Below are 17618 nucleotides of genomic sequence, written 5' to 3'. Positions count from 1 at the left end.
GCTAGACATTCTTTTCAATTCTCCAAACCAACCTCCCCACTTATTTACAATTGTTAGAATATTTTCCAGAGTTGTTACTAAAAATCAGTTCTTGGCATTAGAAAGCAAAACCAGATCTACACACTCTTGCAGCAGTTCTTAATTTAGCCAGCAGGTGTCACTCTAGTATTGTCTCTAGTATTAAATCTATCCGTTCCAAGATGTCTACCTCCTTCTTTTCCTTCCGAGCGTTCTTCCCTGTATGTTAGAACAGTTAGCCTTCCAAAGTTAAATTTCCATCCCAGGAGTAATGGAATAAGGGAAGAAAGAAGAAGCCCCCTTTCTCTTCTCCACAAATCCAACCAACATAGCAGGTAAGCAGGCAAATCTTTTAGCCCAAACCTTCCTTTTCGCTGCTTTTTCCAGGGACGAGGGAAATCCCTCCTCCCCTCTTGTAGGCTGCTAAAATCAGTCAGATTCAGCCGAAATCCTCCAGCACGGACTCACACCGGATCCCTTCTAGCCAGGAAAACTGCTCAGATAAGTTTGACTGGAACTGTCACGTCACCATCCAGCTACTCCACCGCTATACTTTGGCCAGCTGACAGTTGTCATTCCTTCACGGCCGCCATTGTCGGCCGTTTTTCCACCTCCGCTTGGCTTGTCAAAGCTTCTCCTGGGTTCAACGGTCCTGGTTGCCACCTAGAACTGCTCCCCAGGACGCCTTGTTATTCCCAGTTCCCCTCCAGGGAACTGGGGACCCCAAAGGATCTGTCAAGCAGTCGGGAACGGGGTTAGATGCTCCGGAGAATTGTCCAACACACCCGTTCTTCTTGACAGCTGGCCCCGCCCCCCTAACAGTGTCATTTCTTGATTGATCCTCTTTAGCATTTGCTCCTTTTGTATCCCAAATTTCAATCTTAAATATGCCATGAACATCACCACATCATGGCCGATAAATATTGACTTTACTACCCATCGTGGCTTTGGACAACTGAATTGTCTATATAACATGTTTTTGTAAGATAGAGTTATAGATTTAGTCATATCTGTGTCACATGCAACATTTCCGGCTAATGGTAAGGACAGTACTGATTAGTTCTGGCACATTTGGCTAGATTGCTATTAGTACAATTAAATCTTAGTTGCATTCAAAATAAGCTCATACTATTCTGGGCAAGCTAAGATCTTAAACTGGAAACTATCTTGCAAGCTATCATATGGTTGTTTGCATCAGCTATGAGATACAGAAAGTGTACTGATACATATTCAGGATGCAAATCTGAAATCACATTATAAAGTTATATACGTATTTGTGTATAAGTATATATAGTATATACCAGTGATGGCGAACCTTTTAGAGACTGAGTGCCCAAAAACTGGCCCCGCCCCCACTCCACCCCCCTGCACCGCCCCTGCTCTGCCCCCCATCCCCCGCCCCGCCTGCCCACAGGACCACTCACCACCTCCAGGGCCCGCCGCACATCGCCCAGGCAGCCCAGCAGTGCTATGGCGGTCACACCCTCTGCCTGCACCCTGCAGCAACAACTGCATGATGGGGTGTGAGGGCAGAGTCTTGTCTATGCTGCCTGGCTGCCATGTCCTTGGCTGCGCTGCTCCATGTGGACCACGCTCGAGGGCGACTCTCCTTCAGGGGGGCTGCTGGAGAGGAAGGAGTCATGGGGGGAAGCAAGGCTGGGGCAACGGCACATGTGCCCACAGAGAGGATTCCGAGTGCCGCCTCTGGGTCTGAATTTGGAAAATGAATATGTAAAGCACTGCATAATTCAGTGGGCAAGGAACTTTGGATATAAAGTAATGCTTGAACAATGAGAGAATATGTGGATGGAAGGTTTAAAATTTACACAAAATTATAATTTAAAAGAAAACTTCTGTAAAATGTTGAATTGTTGGTATTTAACACCAGATAAGTTGTCAGGAATGTATAAAGGTATTTTAAATTAATGTTGGAAATGCAAAAGTAAAGAAAGGACCTTTTATCACTTATGGTGGACATGTGACAAAGCAAAGACGTATTTGAATAAGATTCACATCCTAATGCAGAAATTTCTCAAAGTGAATATAAAGATAAAACCAGAAACTTTTCTTTTGGGTTTAATGGAAAAAGACTTGGAAAATTTTTTTGGAACTTTGATGCTATATATGTTGACGGCAGAGAGATTATTTTATACACAAAAATGGAAGGATACTTTGATTCCCAAAATGGAGAAAATGGCTGCAAATGTTGATGGAGTTAGCAGAGATGGCTAAACTGACTGCTTTGATTAAAGAAAAAAAACATGATTACTTTTATTTCTACTTGGAAACCACTTCTGGACTTTGTGCTTGAAGTGGAAAAAAATGAAACTTTGATTTTGAGTTTTACCGATTAGATAGGTTTGTTTTATAGAAATGGCTAGATTATACTATTACTTAAAAGTAAAAACTTGAGGTTTGATGTTATTATCTTACTCTACTGCACCAAAGCGAATCGGAAGTCAATACCTTTTCTTTCTTTTTCCCCTTTTTCCTACACTTTTCCCTTCCCTTTTCCCTCCCCTATCTTTACTACTATTTTCTTTTGCATTTTTGTATTTTACATTATAAATTAATAAAAAACACTTAAGCACAGTCGTGTGATTGTCTGCTTTACAACTGCATCAGTTAGCAATAGAATTGCCAGTCCCAAATGTGATTGGTAAGTAAGGACTACCTCTTTTTATAGACTAACTCACTTGACTTCCTTAAAAAATCCTGGAATTGCAATTTTAAGCGAGGTGACTTAATAGTTAATATAGTTAACTATTAATAGTTAATATTAAGCCACCTCACTGCTACAAAATCATAGCTAATTGTGAGCCCTATAATTTGTCCATTTTGTTTTATTTCCAGTTAAAAAACCAAAAACATGTTCTCATTGTCCTTCACTTCCAAGCCAAAGCGTTGTCTGCCCGGATAGCTGGATTGGATACAGAGGAAAATGTTTCTATGTATCAAAAGAAGAAAAGAATTGGTCTCTCAGTTTAACGACGTGTTCTTCATTTAATGCTTCCTTGGCTGTTATTGATACTCAGAAGGAATTGGTAAGGAGTAATTAGCCATCGTGATTAATTGCTTATTACTTAAGTATTCATGGTATTCTCAGGAATCTTCTCCAACTTCAACATTCAAATGCTTTAATACCTCTCTATCCTGGTTCTTCAAAGTCCAATTTTCACAGAGTGTAACAGGGACAATCATTGCCTACATAAAAACATTACATCCCACATAAACATATTTAAAAGGCTCTGACAGATGAGCACAATTCAAAGCACACTGAAAATGTCCCCGAGTGGAAATGAAACATTTGCAGCCAAATTGCAAAGCTCAGAGATCAAGCCAACAGCCCAACTACTATAATAATAATAAAGTTGGAAGGAACCTTGGAGGTCATCTAGATTCTAATCCAACCCGTGCTCAGGCAGAAAACCCTATATCATTTCAGACAAATGGCTGTCCAATCTCTTCTTAAAAACTTCCAGTGTTGGAGCATTCACAACTTCTGGAGGCAGGTTGTTCCACACTGGTTAATTGTTCTAACTGTCAGGAAGTTTCTCCTTTGTTCTAGGTTGCTTCTCTCTTTGGTTAATTTCCATCCGTTACTTCTTGTCCTGCTTTCAGGTGCTTTGGAGAATAGCTTGACTATCTCTTCTTTGTGGCAGTCCCTGAGGTATTGGAACACTGCTATCATGTCCCCCCTTGTCCTTCTCTTCGTTAAACTAGACATACCTAATTCCAGCATCCGTTCCTTATATGTTTTAGCCTCCAGTCCCCTAATCATCTTTGTTGCTCTTCTCTGTACTCTTTCTAGAGTCTCAGCATCTTTTTTACATCGTGGTGACCAAAACTGGATGCAGTATTCCAAGTGTGACCTTACCAAGGCATTGTAAAGTGGTATTAATACTTCACGTGATCTTGATTCTATCCCTCTGTTAATGAAGCCTAACACTGTGTTGGCTTTTTTGGCAACTGCAGCACACTGCTGGCTCATATTTAAGTGATTGTCCACTAGGACACCAAGATCGCTTTCACATTTACTACTATTGAACAAGGAACCACTTATACTATACCTATACATTTGGTTTTTCTTGTCTGAATGTAGAACCTTACTTTTTTCACCATTGAATTTCATTTTGTTAGATAGCTCCTGTAAGATGCTAAGAAAAAGATGCAGGCATGTCTTGAGCAGAGGTTTGAAGCTGCAGGACACAGCTTGACAAGCTCTGAGTTTATTGCTTCTTATATACTTGTTACATACACCAGCTTAACCATTAAATGCTGACATTTTACATTCATAAGTTTAACCATTAGATGCTGACATAAAGTTTCTTCATTGGAAAATTCCTAATAACACATTACATGATCAAAGACCAGGTAAAGAACAAATACAGGTAGATCAAAAGGAGAAAGAGCTAACAAAGACAGGAAGAGATAAGAAGGAACTTAAGCATATTATCTGTTTAGGTAAGTGAGGCATTAAGTCAAAAGGGGATGACCTTCTGGCTGCTTCATTGGGACAAAGGGTATCAAAAGGTTATGAGGTTTGTGGGGGGGAAAGCACAGCAGTTTGCTGCGCATTTTTCCCCACATCTCACTCTTCGCTATTTTATTAGTGAGGACATTATCCTACGCTGAAGTAGTTAGTGGGTCTTAGTTTAGTATGGAAAATTGCAAGACATCTTATTAAGTAAAGAGAAAAGACATTGAATTAAACAACAACAGCTGATAGCAACTATTATAATGAAATATTGAACAATCTTTCTGAGAAGGCCAATGGGAAGCCATGACCATAGAGCACTCCACCAATTTCCTAAGGTATCAATTTTTAAATCAGAAGTCAAGTTATGTAAAACATTAATTTGCTTTTGAATAATGCCAGATTGATCAGAAAGATTGAAACAACACATTCCTTCGAGTACCTCACATCCCAAATATTGCCGGAGCAACAGATAATCAATTGCAGCACGATTTTGTAAAATAGCTTTACGAAGTTCTATTAGCTCTTGATTAGTAGCAGACAAAGCTAGGGAGGTCGCATTAATGGTCTTTGCTAAATTACATGCAAGAGCATTTAAATTTACATGAGCTAGAACAGCAAGTGCTGGTACCCCTACTGATGAAATGGCTAAGGCAGTATACTCTGCTTTATTGAGGAGGGTTCTAGAAGAATCACAAGTATCGTCCAGGGTTACTGATCTTCTGTGACATTCTGAAATGAATATGTTGAGTTCTGTTCTTGTTGGCAAAAACGTGGTGAGTCTACTAAGGCAACAGTGTTTCATACTTACATTGGCAGGAATGTAATTAAATGTCTCTTTCCCGCAGGTAAAGAACCATCCCTTTTGTAACCATATATGTGCATAATTAAAGGATACCTCTTGAAAAGATGTACAATTTAAAATTCCTTGACTGACATGTATACAATGAGTTTTTTTAGGTGAAGTAGTACAATTGTCAATTTTTGCACAAGTAAGATTTGTAGGAATAGCTACAATTGGTGTATGTAAAGCAATAGCATCAAGAGGTAACATGTAAGAAGCAGGACCCCAGTTTGACATAGTTGCATAATGAAATTCATTATCTGATAGAAAATTGCTTAAACCAGTATAATTTTTTTTAAAACTGAAGCTGGAACACACACAGGTATAAGACAGGTAGAGAGTAGATTTTCCATATCATATGATTCAGAAAGATAAAAGTCTGTCACTTGTGTGGCATTAGCTAATTGCACCCAAATATTATATTTCATCCGTGATTCTAAAGGATGAGGGGGAGAGCTTGAGCCCCCACACAGCAATGAAGAAGGAAAGAGAGGCAAAGAATGACTAAGGGATTTGCAATCAAAACCACAAATATGGCAGCGCATAAATTCTCTGGTGTAGGTTCTTTTCCCTGTTGCCACAGAACCTCCTGCATTTTGGATGTTAGGTTCTTCACATCGCCCCAGGTCGTTGGTTGACTGCAATGATGAGAGTGAAAGGGACATTGTGCTGTCTGAAGAGTCACCTGCTTCATTTCCAGTATTGGGTTCTGGATTTGATGCCATGACATCTTTGGCTGGTTGCACACACCAGGCTGGAATCCAGAGAGGGCCTGTAGGAGTAAGCACAGCAGTATAGCCTCGCCTCCAAGTTAATAAGGGAACTGGACCTAACCAGGTTTTATCAGGCAATTGCAGATAATATACCAATGGATTAGGGAGCACAGCTTTCTGCTGAAAGTGATGCTGGTAGGCAGTAGTTTTTCGAAAAGAAATATTTAGCTGATTTAAAGTTATTAGAACTTTATTGACTTGACGAGTTATCCATGCCAAATTAGGTACCCTTGATCCCTCCTTTTTGTATTTGTTTGTAAAGGCAGTCCTTAAAGGACCGATGCATATGTGAGAAACAAAGTATAAATGCTTTCAGCCTTGTAATAGTTGCTGTAAAGTTAAAAACAAAGCCATAAGATTGGGGTTGATCCTGTGCATGATGTAAGTACCTGGAAGATTAAAAATAAGTTGGCACAAATAATGAGAGTCAGAGATTAAGTTAAAAGTCTGTTGAGAAAAGTTGTGGAAAGCTAAAATAGCAGCAGATAATTCTTAGCGTTGTGGTGATTGCACTGCAGTGTAGGTGTCAAGCCCCACGGGGCTTGCCATTCACTGGTGGGGGGGTGAAGCACGGCCCGCAGCAGCCAGACGCCGCCGCAGCCACCCAGCTGACCGTCGGCATTGCCCCAGCCTGCATGGGCCTACGGAGCGTCAGGTATGGCCCTCCCCCCTCCCCTCCATTCCCTTCGCTGCCGCTTACCGTGCTTGGGCCAGAGTGGACCTTGCCGGCGCAGCCGAGCACAGGGGGGGGTTGGGTGCCGCTGAGCCCTGCCGACAGCCGGGAGACCAGACGCTCGCCAATGGAGCTGCAGGACCGCGGGGAGAGCAGCCGTTTGCCGACCAGCAGCCGGAAACGCTGGTGCTGGCTGACGGAAGCTGCAGAGAGCCTTGGGAGGCTGCGGATGCCGAAGGAGTGGCCGAACAGCAAGGCATGCAGCTGCTGGCTTGTGGAAACCGCGAGAGGGCCCCGGCGGCCGGAGAAAGGTCGCCATGGCCCAGCCAGGACTGCAGTGGCCCGAGAACCTTCAAGGAAGGGGGCGGCATGGTGCAGAGTTTGGGCAGCTGGACGGAAGACCAGCAGGGCGTGGCTGACTCCAGGGAAGGGCGTATCCGGACTACAGGGACATTTATGAACATAGGGCGGATGGTGGCTTGTTGCTGGGGGTGGGGTGATGGGGCGTGGCATGGCTATATATAGCACTGGGAGCAAACCACTCCCAGTGCTGACTTTTTGTTGGCTAGGAATTAACCTTGCTTGCACCGCGTACCTGCGTTCCTGATCTTTTTTTCATCGGGACACCATCGGACGGGAGTGACAGTAGGACACTTTCCAGGTATCATCATGAGGATCCTTGTAAGCAATTGCTCCTCTCGTTCATCCTCTATCAGAAAAAACAGTAGGAGCTTGTGGCAAGGGAAAAGGAGAAAGCAGTGGGCAGACAGGAAAGGAAAAAGTCATTAAACAAGCAAGCCGAGGATCTTTAGGCAAATGATATGAAATACAGCCTATATAGTTAGTTAAAGAGCACTAAAGAGATAAGTTATTCTGAAAATAAAATTAAAAATCAGATTTTGGGATAGGAAGAACAATATTAATTAAATCAGTCCCATTTCAAGGACAAGCTCTATTGTGTTCTAAGGTTATTATTTCAGCAACAGCCTGGATAAAAGATAAAACATTTTTGGGATGGGATAAGTAAAGTCATTCAATACAAATTACTCTTTGCGCTTCTAACATGGCTAATACTCTTGTAATTAGCTTACTAGTAGGAAAAAATCAAAAGTGTTAAGTGACAATTTTTATGTGGAATTCTGTCCACAAATTGAGTACTCAAGATGTCATTAATTTGCTCAACCATGGCAAATGCTGCAGGTGGAACTACAATGAGATCTCCAGGTTGTTTTCCTTTGGTCAATAAGTTAAATTCCAAGTTAATCAAATACCATTCAGATGGAAACAAATTTCCATTAAGTATGTTAAACATTTACAAAACTTAAGTAAAACAATTCAGAGTCATTTCTTTTGGTTGATGGATATAGAGGTCTAAACCAAACAATTTAAATTCAACAATTTCCCCCCAAAAAATTTGTCCAATAATTACTGTCTCCTCTTTCAAGTAAAAATTTGTAATCTGAAACTGCAAGAGTGGGTATTAAATTTCATCTCCATTCACAAACCGGAATTCTAAGCAGAGAGGAAAAAATGTTTAAAACGAACAGCCCCCCCCCTCTTCTTTCTGTCTCTCTTGCTCTTAAAGCAACACAGCCAGTTGAAAAACAAAAGAGACAGGAAAAAATTTTGTTACAAACTTCTCACCACTAAAAAATAGTTTTCTCTCCTCCACATGCATTTTCCATAAATTCTCTCACACATTCTCCATGCAAACACTTACTATTGCTTTCCATTTATTTTTACAACAATAAAATCTGCACTTTACTATTTCTTTCACAGCCTGGAAGGGAGTGGGTGGAGGGTGGGGTTTGAGGGCTAACACACACACACTTAGGTATCAGAAAATTAATTCATTCACTTCCATTCTAAGCTTGCATAAACAATTCCACATACAAATAATAATAATAATAATAATAATAATAATAATAATAATAATAATAATAATAATAATAATAATAATAATAATAATAATAATAATAATAATAATAATAATAATAATAATAATAAAGTTGGAAGGGACCTTGGAGGTCATCTAGTCCAACCCCCTGCTCAGGCAGGAAACCCTATACCATTTCAGACAAATGGCTGTCCAGTCTCTTCTTAAAAACTTCCAGTGTTGGAGCATTCACTGCTTCTGGAGGCAGGTTGTTCCACTGGTTAATTGTTCTAACTGTCAGGAAGTTTCTCCTTAGTTCTAGGTTGCTTCTCTCCTTGATTAGTTTCATCCATTGCTTCTTGTCCTGCCTTCAGGCGCCTTGGAAAATAGCTTGACTCCCTCTTCTTTGTGGCAGCCCCTTAGATATTGGAATACTGCTATCATGTCCCCCCTCGTCCTTCTCTTCATTAAACTAGACGTACCCAATTCCAGCAGCCTTTCCTTATATGCTTTGGCCTCCAGTCCCCTGATCATCTACAACAATATTTCATATTTTTTCCAGGCAAACTATTTTTAAATAAGGCCTTTTTATGTGATGTTATCAGAGAGGGTTTTGACCCTCTTCCAAGTCTTGGAAATAACACAGAACAACACAGACAAACATATATACACAAATACTATTAAAACAACATTTATTTAGACATATGGCTTGTCCTGCAAGAAGCGAGAAAAATCATGAGATGATTCTAACCAAACATGTGGTTTTTCTATAGGGCCCTTTAACCATTTCCTATTTTTCTCACCATTCCAAGTCCAAGCGTAATGTTCTGTGTGATATACACATATACATAAACAAAACACACACACATCAATTTGGGGTTTGAGGTTAAAACAGGCCTCCCCTTTTTATTAAAGAGGAGGGGAACATCTATGGTTACTTCCAATTTATCCCAGCAATTTCAAAAGACAGTGGGAAAAGACTAAAAGGAATATTGAAGGTGTGAAAGGGGGAGGGGAAAGTAGCAGCCTCCTCTCCTCACCTTTGAGAAAGGGGAATTGAATAGAGCCAGATTAAAGGGGAAAGAAGAAGAAAAACTTGCTTTCAGTTCTTTGAATTTTCTTTTTCTTCCGTAGCTTTAGTTGTTATCAGATAAACTAGCCAACCGGAGGTTTACAAAGTTTTTCAATATTGTCTTGTTAAAGATTATTTGTACTTCTACATATCAATACAAAGCACCATCAGACATTGTCTGACAGGGTTAAACTTAACAGCTACTTGAAGTTTCAAAACATCCCAATTGTTCAAAACACATTGCAGAGGAATACATTTTGATTTGTTTCTTTAAATTCCTCTGACGATTCCCCATATATATTATTATTATTTTTTTCTACTTCAAGATTGTTCCTCTAATATTTTCCTTATGGGGGTGTATGATGGCCGTAAGGAGGCAAAAGAATTAGCCTCTTCAGAAGGAGCTGAAGATCCAATTAAAGATGCTTTTGGAGGCACACTTTTTACTTTGATCCTAATCAGGTGGGAGGTTTGTAGTTAATTGTTGCCCTGCTGAAGCATCTGAGCCAAATTTTTCCACTGCTTGATGGTACTGATACCATCGATGTAATACCTGTACTGGAGCCCGAGATTCAAGATGTAAAGTATGCCCTATCTTTTCCCAATCTCATAATCTAAGCGTCCAGCGCTTAGGATATCAAGGGCAATGTTTCCCTACCTCCTCCACCAGCTTCCTTATGTCTGCCTCAGGCATTTTCACGCATGATTTGTGTAACAGGAATCTGAGTTCCTGTACATGTTTCTACTGGTGCTGAGATAGATTGCAACCCATACGTACCATTGAGGGGTCCCATAGGACGAAAGTGCACTTAGAGGTCTATTCCAGACGCTGGTAAGTATGTTGGCTGTTGCTTTCCCTCGGAAGGGGGGGCTGTCCCAGTTCAGACGCCATATGTAAGACGCTAAGAAAAAGACGCATGTCTTGAGCAGAGGTTTGAAGCTGCAGGACACAGCTTGACAAGCTCTGAGTTTATTGCTTCTTATATACTTGTTACATACACCAGCTTAACCATTAAATGCTGACATTTTACATTCATAAGTTTAACCATTAGATGCTGACATAAAGTTTCTTCATTGGAAAATTCCTAGTAACACATTACATGATCAAAGACCAGGTAAAGAACAAATACAGGTAGATCAAAAGGAGAAAGAGCTAACAAAGACAGGAAGAGATAGGAAGGAACTTAAGCATATTATCTGTTTAGGTAAGTGAGGCATTAAGTCAAAAGGGGATGACCTTCTGGCTGCTTCATTGGGACAAAGGGTATCAAAAGGTTATGAGGTTTGTGGGGGGGAAAGCACGGCAGTTTGCTGTGCGTGCATTTTTCCCCACAAGCTCCCAATGTTCAAGGCTGTCCAGATTCTTCTGTATCTTAAGCCTGTCTTCTGGAGCGTTGGCTATTCTTGCCAGTTTGGTGTTGTCTGCAAATTTGATGAGTTCCCCATCTATCTCCTCATCCAGATCATTGATAAAGATATTGAAGAGCACTGGGCCCAGAACAGAGTCCTGGGGCACCCCACTACACACTTCCCTCCAGGTAGATGCAGTTCCATTGAGGACCACACACTGAGTATGGCCCAGTCAGCCAGCTACAAACCCATCTGGTGGTGATGCTGTCTAACCCACATTTTTTATCTTATCAAATAGTAGGTTGTGATCTACCTTATCAAATGCCTTACTGAACTCCAAGTAAATTATATCCATAGCATTCCTCTGATTCACTAGTTTTGTCACTTGGTCAAAGAATGCAATAAGATTTGTCTGGCATGATTTGTTGGCTTTTGGTAATGACTTTGTTTGCCTCTAGGTGTTCATTGATTCGTTGTTTGATTATCTTTTCCAAAATCTTTCCAGGTATTGAGGTCAGGCTGATAGGTCTGTAGTTTCTTGGATCCATTTTTTCCCCTTTTTTGAAGATGGGAACTACATCAACTCTTTTCCAGTCCTCTGGTAGTTCCCCAGTACTCCAGGATCTTTGAAAGATATAGTTCAGGGGTTCTGAGATCACATCTGCCAGTTCCTTGAGAACCTTGGGGTGTAATCCATCTGGTCCTGGTGATTTGAACTCGTCTAGGCTTGACAGGTGCTCACTTACCATTTTCTTGCCTATCTTGTGTTTCTAATCCGTTTTTTACGGTACTGTTTTTGATAGGTTGGACTGTTTTTCCCCTTTGTGATGGATGCAAAAAACCGAGTTAAATAGTTCTGCTTTCTCCCTGTTGCTTGTCACCTTTTTGCCACTTTCTCCCACTAATGGACCAATCATTTCCTTGACTTTTTTCTTGTTTTTTACATATTGAAAGAAGCTTTTTTTGTTATTTTTTACTTTTGTCGCAAGCCTTAGTTCATTTTGAGCCTTAGCTTTCCTCACTTCATCTTTGCAACTTCGGGCTATTTGCTGATATTTTGCCTTAGTTGTGTGCCCCTCTTTCCACTTGTTATACTTGTCCTTTTTGTCTTTCATTTTATCAGAGAGTTCTTTATTCAAACACATCTCAATTGCCTACACCCTTCTGATCTTTGTAAGTGTAGACATGTCACAGCATCTTGATATTTTTTCCAAAGATTTCATGGCTGCCCTATCCATTTCTAGACTGCAGTGCATTTCTTGATTGATAATTCCTTTATAGATTCTTAAAAGCAGAAACTGTCCACTACTTCAGTATCTTCATTGTCAGTTCTAAGACTGGTTGCTATCATAGGTTTGGTCGTCTTTATATAGCATTCCAATTTAATGCAATTATTACACTGTAGCCCCTGACTTATTACTGCAGCATGCAAATCTCTTACATTTTTGACTATCAGAGTAGTATCATCCACATAGCACAGGTTATTGTTGTTTCTTCCTCCAATTATTAAACCAGACTCATCTTCTTCCTATTCAGCTTTCCTTTTGCCAGGCTTAAATTTTGGACACTTTATATAAGATTCTGCTTTTTTAAGTCTATAAATCTGGGCAGTGCTTTTTTTCTATAAAAAAAAGGTGCCGGAACTCACACACGTCATACAACCCGCCTTGCCTACTCTACAAGGTTCCATCCAAAAAAGGTGCCGGAACTCCGTTGTGGGTGTTCTATGAGAAAAAAAAGTCCTGAATCTGGGTAAGGTCAAAGGAAAGAGAAAAAGAGGATGACCAGCAGCAAGACCAGTGTGATCAAAATCAAGACGTATGATCAATTATAGCAGCAAGTGGTCCGCCATTGGAAAACCTGAAAGACCAGGTTGGGGACAGGTCCTCCTAGAGAAGGTCAATCTAAATGATCAGCAAGAGTCAACATCAGCCTGAATGCACATAAACAAAGAAATACATTATCTGCATAAAAGCTGCCATAAACATGTTTGTTATCTCAATGAGTTATTAATATTAATAACTATTTAAGGAAGGGTATCATTATGAACAAGAGACATACATATATTCCTGCTGAATCCTGTGCAATGCATTTATATTTAATTTCAATTTAAACTCATATTTCTGTTGAATCTTGTGTAATGCATTTAAATTTAATTTAAATTTAAATACAGAGATATATCAATGCAGTAGAAAGCTTTATTTAATAGACCACATTTTAGCAGACTTTGGATACAAAAGACATAATTTCTATGTAGAAACCTCCCTAAAATAATGGACAATCCCACTATATCTAAAATAGTTCTGACAAGGCAGTTGCAAATTAATTTTACCTTAATTTTATGATTTTGTACATATGAAATAATTTGACACAAATAATGTATATTGCCATTCAATGGACAATCAACAGACCTTTATCCCCAATTAGTCTGCTAAATGGGGATTTTATTATATATTATTTCCCTTCTTCTAGGATTTTTGGGTGGATATATTAAATCCCTTTCATTACTGGTTTGATCTCTCAAGGGAAGCTAACAAGGTCTGGAAATGGTCCAATGGCACAGAGTTCAAAACTCGGTAAGTATATTTTATTTATTTGTTTGTTTATGGATTTATAGAGCTATTTACCTATTCAAAGTATTTATAGACATTACACTTCAGCTTGAATGGCTGAAAGAATACAGGTAGTCCTCAACATATGACCACAATTGAGCCCAAAATTTATGTTATTGAGAAATTTGTTAAATGAGTGTTGCCCCATTTTACAACTTTTCTTGCCGTATTTGTTAAGTAAATCAGTGCAGTTGTTAAATTAATAACATGGTGGTTAAGTGAATCTGGTTTCCCCATTGACATGACTCCTGGGCACTGCAACTGTCACAAATGTGAGTCAGTTGTCAAGCATCCGAATGTAAATCACGTGACCATGGGGATGCTACAACGGTTGTAATTGTGAAAAATGGTCATAAGTCACTTTTTTCAGTGATGTTGTAACTTTAAACGGTCATTAAATGAACTGTTGTAAGTTGAGGACTACCTGTAATAACAATTGAGATAATTTTTGACTAAGCTTCTCTCCCCCAAAAATAAGACACAGAAAGGGGAGGAAAAGAGAATAAAATGCTCAGGCACTAGTACAGTGGTTCTCAACCTTTTTAATGCCGCGACCCCAACCGGTCGTAAGTCGAGGACTAAACCGGTCGTAAGTCGAGGACTAAACTGGTTGTAAGTCGAGGACTACCCAACCGGTCGTAAGTCGAGGACTTTCCCTGCCCGGGAGCGCTGCGCATGCGTGGTTCCGCCCCCTGCGCCGGCCGAGGCGTAGCTGGCAAGCGGNAAGCGGCAGAGACGGAACAGGCTGACCACCAGCTGGCCCAGCCCAAGGGAGGTAAGGCACCCGCCGGAAAATGGGGGAAAATGGTGGACAAAAAAAATGGCAGACAAAAAAAAATGGCGGACAGCCTTGCTTGGCGACCCCCATGAAATGGTCGATCGACCCCAAATGGGGTCCCGACCCACAGGTTGAGAACCACTGCACTAGTATGTAGTGTCTGATGACTGTTGGCCAGCTTAGATGGATTGAGATGAGATGATAAACAATATCCAAGAGCAGATGCGTCTGATGCTAATATTTATATTTTTGTATGTAGGGAGGAAGACCAGACTTGATTGTAAAATTGGAGTTCGCTGTTTTTCCTAAAAGGCACTATCTATAAGGCAGGGTTCTTAAACTTGACAACTTTAAGATGTTGACATCCACACTTTTTAAAGTTGCCAAAGTTGAGAAACACTGCTTTAAAGTATTAACAAGGTAATAGTAAAATGGCAAATGTGAGTGTTTGTGTGTTAAGGATCGTACTGTATGTATGATGTATCATACTACCTCTGATCCGATTCACATTCTTAATTCAAAATGTTGACACAGCCTTCTTTGGAAAAAGAAACTTATTTGAAAAACAAATAAATCAGGGTAATTTGACAGTTGAATTGGGTGAAGGGATCTGATTTGGAGAGTTGTTCAGATGGCCTTTAAATCGAGTGTCTTTATTGACTAATCAGAGTATGCATATAAAAGAGAGAAATTAATAGGATATAAAGGGTAGTTTCCTGTGCTAAAATCCAGTGTGTGAATGTATTATCCACAATTCTCCTTCTATACTTTATATTCTGCAACTCTATAAAAGAAATCAAACTGCACCATTCATTTATATCTAAGTTATTTGTCATACTTTAAGATTATTCATTGGGGATGACAGATGCTGGAAAATCTAATAAATTTGAAATTATGTATACCGTATATTAAGCACTTTACACTTTTGCAACATTTGAAATTTAAATTAAAAAGTCTGAATTTAAGACTTCAGTTTACAATTTCAGTGATTGGGCACAATACTTCAGAGGTGCTAGGAGCTTGCCTAAACTTCAAGTTTCAATTTCAAGTTTCATTAAGCTTCACTTCGGCTAGTCAAGTCTCAGATTCTAGCTATCATTGGTGGTTTAAAAATATTCTGAAATTTCGTCTCATAACAGAAATAAGAAATAGCTGCCATGTTACAACGATCAAGTCATTTTTATTTGTCAAACAAAATTTTAATCCTCTGTGAAGTTGAGAATATGACCATCATAAGCTGTGCAGATGCTCCGAGCATGAGAGATCTCTTTAAATGATGCTTTCTGTTTTGTGTGTTTGCCTGTGTATGCATATTATACTACAGCTTTTCTCAGCCATGTGTCTTCCAGACTGCAAATTTGTTGAACAGAACTCATGCAAACTCCAGATTTCATGATCAAGTTGATTGTTACGCACAGGCAACAACTAATTGTGAATAGCCTCAAGCTGAACTTTATTGTTTGGACCCATGTTACAAGAATCTCATCAGACTGCTTCCCTTGTCCTGGGAACAACCAGATAAGACTTTATGGATTTGGGGTGAGGTCATGCTTATGCCACTTGTGACTACTCAGCAACTCCGAGGTGGGTCCTCGCTTGACCCCTTCCTTAAGCCTAGCCAGCATTTCCCCAAGATTCATCCAGTGCATCCTAGAGGTAGAGTGTTGGCTGAAGTTCTCTATGCTCTAAAGCTGGGAATCTTCTTGGAAGGAGTAGTCCTGCAATACTAATTTCTGCTATTAGTTACCACTGCCTTGCAGATAGTAACTCCTTGTCTTTTTTTTCCTCCAGATTTCCAGTGCGAGGAGAAGGCCTCTGTGCTTACATAGATGCAAATGGGGCCAGTAGTACCATATGCTCCATGGAGAAAAATTTTCTCTGCAGCCATCCAGAAAGCTATAGCAAAGCTGGATGAGACAACCTCATCAAAAGAACAGAGAATATTTGGCTTGACCAGAATTTATTGAAGAAGCATATCTGTCACTGCTTTTTTCCAGGGTGTTCCAATCTGTCCTATAACCCTTGCAGTTTTTTTCTTCAGTTAGTTACAGAATAGAGTTGGAAGGAACCTTGGAGGTCTTCTAGTCCAGCCCCCTGCTCAAGCAGGAGAACCTATACATTCCAGACAAGTGGCTGTCCAGTCTCTTCTTAAAAAGCTCCAGCAATGAAGCACCCAGAACTTCTGAAGGCAAAGTTGTTCCACTGGTTAATTTCTGTCACTGTTAGGAAGTTTCTCTTTAATTCTAGGTTGTTTCTCTCCTTGATTAGTTTCCATCCATTGGTTCTTGTCCTGCCTTCAGGTGCATTGGAGAAGAGGCTGACCCCCTATTTTTCTGGCAGCCTCTCAGATATTAAAACACTGCTATTATGTCACCTCTAGTCCTTCTTTTCACTAGACTAACCATATCCGGTTCCTGCAACCATTCTTCACATGTTTTAGTCTCCAGACCCTTAATCATCTTAGTTGCTGTTCTGGAAACTTTTTCCAAAGTTTCAGCGTCTTTTTTGTAATGTGGTGACCAAAACTGGATGCTGTATTTTAGATGTGGCCTTACTAAGGTTTTATAAAGTGATACTAATACTTCACATGATGTTTACTCTATGCCTCTGCTTATGGAACCAAGGATTGCATTAGGTTTTTTTGGCTGCTGCCGCACACTACTGACTCATGTTTAAGTGATCATCCTCTAGGACTCCAAGGTCTCTCTCACAATTACTGTTTTTGAGCCAGGTTTCGCCTAATCTGTACTTGTCCCTTTGGTTTTTCCTGCCCAGGTGTAAAACCTTGCTTTTCTCCACATTAAATTTCATGTTCTTTGATAGGGCTCATTGTTCAAGTCTGTCAAGATCTGTTTGAATGCTAAGCTTGTCTTCTGGGATGTTGGCTATTCCTGCCAGCTTAATGTCATCTGCAAGTTTGATGAGTTCCCTTTCTATTCCCTCATCTAAGTCATTTATGAAGATATTGAAGAGTATTGGGCCTAAGATGGAACCTTGTGGTACCCCACTGCTTACTTGCCTCCATCTAGATGTAGTACTACTAAGGTCTACTCCTTGAGTATGTTTTGTCAGCCATTACAAATCCATCCATCCCTGGTTGTGATGCTCTCTATCCCACATTTTTCTAGTTTACCAAGAAATAGAT

The 17618-nt window shown here is 40.1% G+C and overlaps 1 protein-coding gene across 1 annotated transcript in view; it reads left to right on the top strand.

Moving 5' to 3' along the window:
- The window catches only part of LOC107300094 (C-type lectin domain family 2 member D-like), a gene marked incomplete at its 5' end in the record, with an annotated part of 20749 nt that extends 4361 nt beyond the window's left edge, over positions 1 to 16388 (top strand). Inside the window, 3 exons of the mRNA XM_015829437.1 lie at positions 2872 to 3062; positions 13556 to 13659; positions 16265 to 16388. Of these exons, the coding sequence (XP_015684923.1) occupies positions 2872 to 3062; positions 13556 to 13659; positions 16265 to 16388 (419 nt within the window). The remainder of the gene's footprint in view (positions 1 to 2871; positions 3063 to 13555; positions 13660 to 16264) is intronic.
- Positions 16389 to 17618: the final 1230 nt, after the last annotated feature.

The sequence above is a fragment of the Protobothrops mucrosquamatus genome, unplaced genomic scaffold, assembly GCF_001527695.2.
Source record: "Protobothrops mucrosquamatus isolate PMUCROS unplaced genomic scaffold, P.Mucros_1.0 scaffold6129, whole genome shotgun sequence".
Taxonomy (NCBI): Eukaryota; Metazoa; Chordata; class Lepidosauria; order Squamata; family Viperidae; genus Protobothrops; species Protobothrops mucrosquamatus.
Note: the sequence above shows the minus strand (reverse complement) of the source record. Positions and strands in the feature narration are given on the sequence as shown.